This window comes from Perissodus microlepis, chromosome 11 (genome assembly GCF_051167445.1).
Source record: "Perissodus microlepis isolate ML-2025 ecotype Zambia chromosome 11, ASM5116744v1, whole genome shotgun sequence".
Lineage (NCBI taxonomy): Eukaryota > Metazoa > Chordata > Actinopteri > Cichliformes > Cichlidae > Perissodus > Perissodus microlepis.
The window spans coordinates 21,446,506-21,456,558 of NC_140471.1; the positions used below are offsets into that span (position 1 = coordinate 21,446,506).

Below are 10,053 nucleotides of genomic sequence, written 5' to 3' on the forward strand. Positions count from 1 at the left end.
ATGCAACACTGTTGAGTGTTAAGTTAACACTTTTGACAGTGTTATATGTTTAAAAGTAACCTAGTCAGTTTTGAAGATTAACAATGGCTAACACTGAGCAGTGCTGATTTTCTAACACTGGAATATTTCTAACATTTTGAGTTATTTTCCAGTGTTAGAAAATCAGCACTGCTCAGTGTTAGCCATTGTTAATCTTCAAAACTGACTAGGTTACTTTTAAACATATAACAGTGTCAAAAGTGTTAATTTAACACTCAACAGTGTTGTATTTAACACTCAGAGGTGTGGACCCATATAGACACTCTCTAGTGTTAATTTAACACTGGAGATTTTGCTGTGTGGAATGCGCAGACATGACTACATACGCACTGTCGTTCACATATGTTTTAAACACGTTTTTGTGTTGTCCATACATGTCCATACATTTCAATATGATTCTCGTTTCTTTTCTTTTTTTTAAAGCAGTTTGGTGATGAGATAACTTTCTTCAGGCCGCAGCCTTGTACCACCAATAAGTAAACATGACATTGTGCAAGACACTAAAGCCCAAGAACTAGATCTTTACCACAGATTGTATGCATAATACACATATTATCACGTACGAAGGGAAAGGAGTGGCTGAATTCTACAGTTTCAGAACATGCTGATTCAGTGGATCGGTTCATGCGTTGGTGCACTGACACGTGCGCTTTTTTTCTTTTTTTCCCACTGAAGCATGTAAAAATGTACCCGTGAAGCAAGTTTGCCCTTATTTGACTCAAATGCATTCCCTCCAGGAAGCAAAACGAATACAGTTGTGCTTGGATCTAAGAATGTTGTGCTTGCATCTCAGAATTGCCCATTCACGTAATCATTTCTAGTTTTATATAATTGTATGATAGCCCATCATATAATTGTATCACACAAAGCATTTTTATTTTTCACGTTGATAAGGACTTCTGCAATCCCAGTCTGCTGAGTAAGATAAGATAAATAGCTGTTATTACTCCTACATCTGGGAAATGGGCATTATTACAGCAGCAAAGTAGACAGATAATAATAACTGGAACAATAATAAAACACTAGAATACTTTATTATTTTGTAGGTCATATGATCTGATAGAAAAAAATACATAAATCTAGCGTTGTACGCGCTCTGGTTAAGCGGACATAAAGGTACAAGGAGTTACGTTGAATTATCAGTGCTTAAATTGATTAATTTTTAATGAATTCAGACAGACAGAGTATATCTTAAACCGTCAATGTGTTTGAAGGCAGTAAAATGCTGTGCGCGAGAATCAATTCGTCTCTCACTTCGGTTTAATATTTCATCCACAAGCAGACAAAACTGTTAAATATATGCCAACATGCTCCACCCACAGGCGAAAAAAGTAATTATGAGTTTAATAACAGCATTTAGGTTTCGTGGAGTTCACTCCTCCAGTCAGGAGGGGCGCACGAGTAACAGTAATCTCTTTTTAATCGGGCAAAGGAAGGAGTGATTCTCCGTCCTCTTCCGGGTGGTGGTGCCGCAGTAAAGTTATGTTACTAATCGTTTGGCTGACACTTGTTTTTAAAGTAGATAAGCGACATTTATTACTCCCCATTGACTGTGCTGATTCCGCCACATCTTTAAATGACTTTAGTGTACATTACGTGCTGGTCGTTAAGACCCGCCTCCTGAAATATGATTGGCTACCGTAGTGTGGTTTTAAGGTCACGTCATACATTGAGCGACAGCTCGAGCTGCAGTTGTAGCAACCAGTGATAGGGAGCTTAGCACGGACATATACAGCTGAGGGGTAAGTTCCCTCGGTTTTAATGAGGTTGGTTATCAAATAATAAATGTAACACCCGGACTTTTTCCTCACACTAAACATATTCGTCGAGAGATATCGACAGTAGAGACAAAATTGAATGTGCACATCTACTTAAATTGTAGTTCTTTATTTTGGCATAAGTAACCTAGCGAGGAGACTTAGAGTTAGCTAAGAATTTACATTCAGGTGTTACACACGCTCACACACTTGTGATATTTGCCTTGTGTTTCTGTTATTTTTTGGTATGGCCATAAATGAATATGTCTGAGTTCACTTTAATTTCGTCCCCTTAGATAACTTACAAATGTTACGCAATGCAAACTGTGTAAGCAGGTGCAAGGCAGTTGTGTCAAAAAGCGAATACTAATGTTTCTACGTTTTTTAATGTCTAATATGTTTGCTTGTGTTGGTTAATAGACTGTAGTCAACGGGATTTACGGAGGGGCTAAAATGAATCTCTGCACTCTTTTCCAGATCTCTCTTGAAAAACTATTAAGAAAAAAACAAACAAACAAAAAACACCCAAAACACTTTTTACCTTATACTTTGTCACTTTGACTTGATATCGTCCATAAGACATGTGTTGGACAGATCATAGGCCAGTTAGTCATCTACAACAGTTTACCCCTAATCAATTTTTGGCAAATACCAGAAGTCACCGTTTGATTTATTCTTCTGCAACTGTGACTCCCAGGCTGCTCTCCAAACCAAATGCACAATGTGAAGCTTAACATACAAGACACCTAGAAGTATCATTAAATGCCTGCTTTGGATCTGTTTATCCCTTAACAGTGGATTTAAGTACCATTATTTCTCTTTTTTTAACACATTTGTGTAATATAGATGTTTTTGCTTTGTTATCACAGAGTTCTATTTTGTCAGCAGTTTGCTAGCGTTTCAAACACTGGATGGAAAATGTGTTTTTCATCTGCATCAAATGATTATCTACCTTAAAAGACACAAATTATTAAAACTATTAAAACAAACTGTCACCATCTTATTGTTAATGATGCACATAGGACTACTGCAATTTAGTTATATACAACTGAAAAACAGTTAATACACACATTTAAATAGAAATAAAACAGTTTCATTAGCAACCAGTGACTTTTAATCATTCAAGTGTTTTAAATACAACTCTTTTCTTATTTCAAGTTCAACCACTTAACTCCAATTTAAAGCCTTATCAAAAGACCTATATAAATAAATAGCCGATTAAAAAAAAAAAAAAAAAAGAGAGAGTCAATGTTAAGGAAATGCAGAAGAAATGCACAAATTATTCACATGTTAACAGTACACCCTTCCTCTTCCAGAGATACCTCCTGCTAGGGGACACACTATGACAGAGAAGAGGGTCTGAACAACAGTGAAGCCTTTTCTGATGCTCTGTGTGGATTCATGCTGATGTAAGAAACATTTCTTGTCACTGTAAATGCAGCAAAGTAATACAGATGCTGTATTAAAATGCACAAATAGCTGACAAATTACAGGGAGATCTTGAATATTTGACCTTAATATGGGGTGCATTTGTTTCCTCTGTTATGGTATTACAGAAATCACTGTTTGTAAGACATGCTGGCTTTTCCTTTAATTTGTGGCCCATCTGCATATTAACAGTTGAGCATACTGCACACTGCATTCCATATTGCATATGCTTACATACTGTGCTAAAGAGGTCTTATTGACTCGATAGGTTTTTGACTTTGCTGAGTGTTGATAAACCTAGTATAAATTTGTAGTAAGAAGTACTCAATTAATTTGTTTCCATTGTTCCCAGCTTTTCTTTTCCGAAGCTGAGTAGAGCAGTGGTGCGTGTGAGGAGACTGGCAGCTCATCTCAGCAAGGCAACCATGTCAACAAACCTCCAGAGCAACAGTTCGTCTTCTGCAGCCAACGGGGATGCTCCTACTGCAGCCATTCTCATCATTGGAGATGAGATTCTTAAGGTGCTTTTGGTGTTGATAAAGTTTGTGCCTTGTGTGGCTTTTAAGCTATACGTGTGTGACAGCACCCAAATGAAAATCACTGGGAGTTTGTGCAATTGAGGAAATCAATATAAACTGGGGGTTTTTTTTGTAATAGAAGTAGGAGCTTGCATTGTGCAATGTTTAACATATACCGTCATCTGCATCCCTATGTGTTTGGACCTCTATCCAGTCTCTGATGTGCATTTCATGACCTCAGGGGGGGAAAACTGCGATGGTTATGTTATGTGGCAGCTGTGGCTGTTTCTGAAATCACAAGCTTACTATTATTTTTTTTTGACTTGACATGATCATGATTTAAACATGAAGTATTTGATTTTTGTCCAGTGTCACATCTCTCTGCCTGAAAATCAGCCTTCAGTCCTTGAATTTCATCAAGCAAGACCTTGGAGTTTCCTTTTTCTTTATTTTTTTTTTTGTTTCTTTTTTTTTTTTAAAAGTTCTTGAATCTGATGTGCATGTGGGTGTCTCTTTCAGGGTCACACAGTGGATACCAACAGTGCCTTTCTAACTAAAGCGCTTAGGAAGCTTGGAGTGTCTGTGCAGCGCATAACAGTCATACCGGATGTGCAGGCAGTCATTGCTAAAGAGGTGGCCCTCCTTTCATCTCAGTATACGCACCTCATCACATCGGGGGGTATAGGTCCCACTCACGATGACGTCACCTTTGAGAGTGTTGCCATAGCATTCCACGAGGAATTATATGCCAATCCAGACCTTAGCAAGCTGGTTGAAGAATTCTTCGGGGTTGGGGAGAAAAACAGTGCCGCTATGAAGCTGGCGATGGTGCCTCGCTCAGCAAAACTTAACTATGGAACTGACCCTCAGACTGGACTAAAGCACCGCTACCCTCTGGTGAGTGAACTCGGTACAGAGGAATTTTCATAGAACACAAAGTTACTTCAAATATATCCAAGCTACATGGTGCTGTTCAACCCATAACCTTTCTTTAAGGTAAACAAAAGTGACGGTGTTTTCTTTAGAAGACAGATTGCAAACTAACTAGTTGCTGAAGGAGTGAAAATAGCTTCCTGCAGTGGTCAAAACAATAAATACTCTGAGCACACACAGAAACCAGGCGTGAAAAGCATTCACACCTCTTACTCACAGGTCATTAAATTTGGACATTTTTCTCTTTAAGGTTAATGTCTTTGGTGCTTTATTAATGTGTTTCAAGTTGAGAGACATTAATGTACAGTATATTATTATCCTATTGAGAATTTAAAATGAAACAATGAAGAACATTCCTGCATCATATCTCAATAGTTTCAACAATGATGTCTCGAGTACCGCCCCACATCTTTTCTTACAATTTGATGTGTCTACCTTTTTCTCCCAGGTCAGTGTACGTAATGTGTACATCTTTCCCGGGATCCCATCTTTAATGGAGAAGGCCTTCAATGGGCTGGAGCATCTCTTTGCTGGTTCAGGGACCACCTTTCACACTCGCGAGGTAACTCCATAACCAAACCTGTTACTTCAAAATCCAGTCCAAGTCAGAATTAGTATACTTTTGTTTTTTTCTAATAAATTTTTATGTATTTATCTATTTTTTACTTTTTGTTTATAATAGAGTTTAGTACTTCCTCTATATTTCTGATGTTTCCTTGATACTTTTAATGTATTTTACCTTTTAGTTTACTTTTAGTTGAGTACAATAAAGTTGATTTGAATGCAGTGTTTAAATAGTACAATTAAGTTTACCAGACATTAGCTTTTTTTGTTTTTAGGTGTTTGTCGATGCAGATGAAACAGACATTGCACCTGTGCTGACCAAACTGCAGGCTGACTGGGGCCGAAAGGTGGCTCTTGGCTCCTACCCTGACTGGTTGAGCAACTATCACAGAGTTAGGCTGGTCCTGGACGCAGACAGCCAGCAGGAGGTGGACAAAGCCCGAATACAGCTGCTAGACAAGCTGCCCAAGGGGAGCGTGGTGCCCTTAGTCACAGACCCGGTGTCCATAGCCCCCGCTGAGGTGTACGGATTGGCCAACAGTGGTGAGTGTGCGGAGAGTAATGGAAGATGATTCTTAAATATGTGTCATCTTGATATAAAGTGAATACTGACTTGTGCATTTTACACAGGCATTGGGACCAATAAAGAAAGTTAAAATATTAAAGTAATTTAAGTCGTAAAGTCAGAGTGGATAATAAAAAAGAAGAATATAACTCTGTGAGACAGAATGGTGAATAGATTACAATAAAGCTTCAATAACTAAGCTATGACAAACTACTAGCAGCTTTTTTTCTTTTCTTTGGATTAGACGTAGAAATGTGGGCTTATTTCTAAGATGCCTCACGGCTTGACTGCATTAATTATGAACCATCCTCTTACGGTTGATTCCTTCCCACAGGTACAGAGCTGGGTGAGAAAGTCATGTCTGCACTGAAAACAATAGAGGCAGCACTCCATCAGTATTCAACAGAGCAAATCTGTGTTGGCTTTAACGGGGGCAAAGACTGCACAGCGCTGCTCCATCTCTACTATGCTGCACTGAAACGGTAACAGGAGGGGAGAAGACGAGATGAGACAATTAAAACATTTTTGTGGATTTTTTTAATCTGTGGGGGGAAAAAAACAAATGACCTGAGAGATGAAAGATGAAAATGAAGATTCAAATTAAAAACATAATGATAGCATTAGCGCACAGTGGGGTGTGAGATCTCAGCAGGACGTAAATGGAAAAAGAAAACTAGTTTGAGGGCAGCACTTAGAGAAAATCTTGGAGAAGACTGACTACTTTTTTGGACTTTTCATGACCTGTGCTGGACAGATTGTGAGATATGACAAATACTTATCTGATCTTTTTCTGTGCCAGCATTGCTTATCTTTTTAAAAAATGTCCCTTTTTTCTCTTCCTGTCACTCTCAGCCGATATCCAGATACTAAAGAAAAGGTGAAAGTCTTGTATATTCGTATTGTCTCTCCATTCCCAGAAATGGAGAGATTTCTACAGGACACAACAAAAAGGTGAGCTATCTATCATCTAGCTATCTATCCAGTTGATGTCATGTTTTTTAATATATCCAGTCCAGGTCTTGTTTTGAAAAATGTGGCCTAACCCTGTCTGTGTGGCACCACTGTATCTCATTACTTGCCGTTGTATGTCCCAAAGATATAGCCTGGAGCTGTTCACTGTGGAGGGCAGTATTCGCCAGGCACTGAGCGAGGTGAAGGAACGAAGGCCAGAGCTAAAAGCCGTCCTGATGGGGACCAGGAGGAGCGACCCTTATTCACGTACACTCACAGCCATGTGTCCTACTGATCCTGGCTGGCCTGACTACATGAGAGTCAACCCCTTACTAGTGAGTGACACACAGTATGCATGCCGTTATATTACGACTGTATGCTGGCTCTACGTGGCGTGAGGCGGTATGACTCGCCTCGATCTGTTTTCCTTTACAATCGAGTACCACTAAATGTGCGTGGGGTTGTTAGAGCAACTTGGCCAAACATCCCGTAATGTCATTTGTACGTGACACGAACGCTACAACAAAGGTGGACATCAAAGCGATGGTATACCTGCTGCTCAGTCTGTGGCTTTTTGTCAGACTGGGACCAAGTAGGTACTAAAAAAGTACCTGATACCAGATACTATCACCGAGGCGACCCGAGTAAGTACTAATGGAAACGGCTATAAGATCATACCTCATGGTTTTCATTTTTAGCGCTTTTTCTGTTGCAGTGCTGTTTCTCTCTCTTTACTGAATTCATCTCTCTCTAGACTCAAATGAAGTCAAAGTACTTTCAAAATAAAGCTAAAAATACCCCAAAATACTTGAACAGAAAACAACATCATGTACAGATGGATTAAGACTTTTCTTCCATATTTACATGAAATACAACCATCTAGTAAAAAATGTGTATTTCCCAATTGGTTGGGAGTAGTTCCTGGAAGTTGCTTGTTACCAATTCCATCAAAAAACTCTTAGCAATTGAATTTAATTACTTGCAGGTTGCCACGGTTCCATGTAGCTTTTTACCCCTTTAGCTGTAAAAGGCTGATGGGTTATTGTCACAATGAATATGCAAGTTTGTGTTACTTGAGAAGGAGGTGACGTGGGATTTTGAAATTGATACCATAGATGCAGCTGCTAAAAATTTCAGAAGAGTTTGACTCCTTGATCTCAAGTTCAAGGTCAGAGGTCAAGTTTCCTGAAAATCTTTTGAATGTGATAATTTGATTTTGAAATTGAAGTCATAGGTGTATCTAATAGGAGGGATACCACTGGTAAGCTGCTAGTATTTTTCTTGTTTGTCTGCAGTACTTGCCAACCACGAGTTAAAGTAAAGGTGGAAGTAAAACTTGTTTTGTTGAAATGTACAACACAAATCGGAAATGGAGAAAATTCACCTTCAAAGGGAAAGTTGTGCCAACATATTTCAAAAGGCCAGAGCTCAGTTTCTGGATCGTGTCAAACTTTTCAAAGTTTCATTACAGCTCAGAGAGCAGCTGGACTGTATTTGTAGACAAGTACGTCACTGTATGACCACAGCAACATGGTAGTGATTAAAGCAGTCACGTGGAGGTTTTTGTCAAGTCATTGGAGAATACACATTTTTCCTAGCGACAGATGTCACTGACCGATGTGTAAACCTGCGTGATTCAGGCCTTAGCAGTCATTTTCCCAGTGACCACTCATAACCAGTCATTTTCCCTTCATGACCAGTGATTGTCAGATTGTAGGGTCGGGTAGTTATTATTCACTTATTCATTTGACACCACATTGTCACCATGATTGTCACATGTCTAAAACAGCAGGTGTAAAATAATGTGTCTGCAAAACCTCACGACCTGGGAAAGCTATTCGTAAAGCTTTAAACGACTATTTTTCCTAAATAAACTCACACATAATGTGAGTGCACCAGTACATTAAAAGGCTTTCTAATGCAACACCAACACAGAGTGAGGGATGCATGTTAACATTTCAACACGAAAGGGTCACAAAAGTGAAATCATTGCAGTGCTTTTTGCTGAATAGCTGTAGCAAGCTCACATCTTGTTCTTCTGTTTAGTCTGGCTGAAGAATGGATGTGCATAAGCGACATGGCAGTCGCCTGCTTTATTTGATTTTATTGTTAATGCTAGTACTGTGTCAGCTGCTGTGATGGAGCACATAGAAGCACAGGTACATTTAGCAGTTGACCTCAATTCAAGATAATTTATGTAGTGCTTCATCTCATGAGTATATCTAAAAGGACTCCACAGAGGATGAGTTATTATAGCTTGAACAAAGGGAGTCAGTTGCAAACCAATTACATTTGTTTTCTAACACTCTCCAGGACTGGACATATCACGACATCTGGGCATTCTTGAGGACATTATACGTGCCCTACTGTATTCTCTATGATAAAGGGTAAGGATGTGTTAGTTGTCTTTATTCAGGTGTACACAGCTTAAAAAGCAGATCTTTAGGTCTAAAATATCTCTGTTGAAATGTAGGTACACTTCACTCGGCAGTATGGACAACACCTGTCGAAACGAGGCACTGAAGATGGTGGATGCCAGGGGGGTGACACGATACAAACCAGCCTACCTCTTGGAGAATGAAGAAGAGGAGCGAAACTCCCGCGCTTGAAACCATCTGTGCTCGTCTTACTTAAGCTGTTCTTGGTGGAGCCATTATTTTTTCTTTTTAAGGATGTCTGCTAACCATCCACCCTCATTTAATTCATAAGAAGGACCTTTTCAAAAATACCATGTCTGACTGCGGAATGAGATCACAGAGAAAATGTGTGTTGCTTGTGTACATGTACGAGTCTAAAGTAATGGCTCTCTGTGCTGTTGAATAAAACATCACTCCTTTTTTTTTTTCTTCTATTGTCATGTTACTTTAAGAGGGCTCTCACATACAAATGGGAATCTGCAGGGCATTCAATATAGCTCTTCACTTAACTTATTCATGCCTCCCTTTGTCTTATCTCTAAATCCAATAACAACACTCCCCCAGAAAGACGGGCTCCATCAAAATGTATTTGTAAATAATGTGAAAAGGTTTTTCTCATCGTGGAGAGAACACCAGATTTGAGAAACTCCCTGATGAAGGCCACCCAGCAGGCTCTCGTTTGCTAATCCGTGTCTCCCACTGAATACCCAGAATTGCAGGCTGCAGCACGTTTAGCTGAGCATCTCCCCACCACACACCCGCTCGCTGTAGTTCTCTTTCAAGCCCTCATGGGCGCGTTGTTCTCACGTTTTCTATTTAGTGCCCGTGATTATAATAAATTACCTTCTCCGTTTCCAGACATGATTGAATCCAGGCTCATC

The 10,053-nt window shown here is 39.4% G+C and overlaps 1 protein-coding gene across 2 annotated transcripts; it reads left to right on the plus strand.

Annotated features, from left to right (window-relative positions):
• Window positions 1-1,681: 1,681 nt before the first annotated feature.
• flad1 (flavin adenine dinucleotide synthetase 1) lies at window positions 1,682-9,596 on the plus strand. Of its 2 annotated transcripts, none has more exons than XM_084944756.1 (11): window positions 1,682-1,781; window positions 3,113-3,205; window positions 3,577-3,745; window positions 4,262-4,639; window positions 5,124-5,237; window positions 5,515-5,782; window positions 6,139-6,286; window positions 6,657-6,755; window positions 6,901-7,090; window positions 9,069-9,142; window positions 9,229-9,596. In XM_084944756.1, the coding sequence occupies exons 2-11, from the start codon at window positions 3,198-3,200 to the stop codon at window positions 9,362-9,364; spliced, it is 1,584 nt and encodes a 527-aa protein (XP_084800882.1). In that variant the 5' UTR covers window positions 1,682-1,781; window positions 3,113-3,197; the 3' UTR covers window positions 9,365-9,596. The 2 variants fall into 2 exon arrangements, with proteins under 2 accessions (XP_084800882.1, XP_084800883.1); XM_084944757.1 differs by having other exon boundaries at window positions 5,569-5,782.
• The last annotated feature ends 457 nt before the right edge of the window (window positions 9,597-10,053 follow it).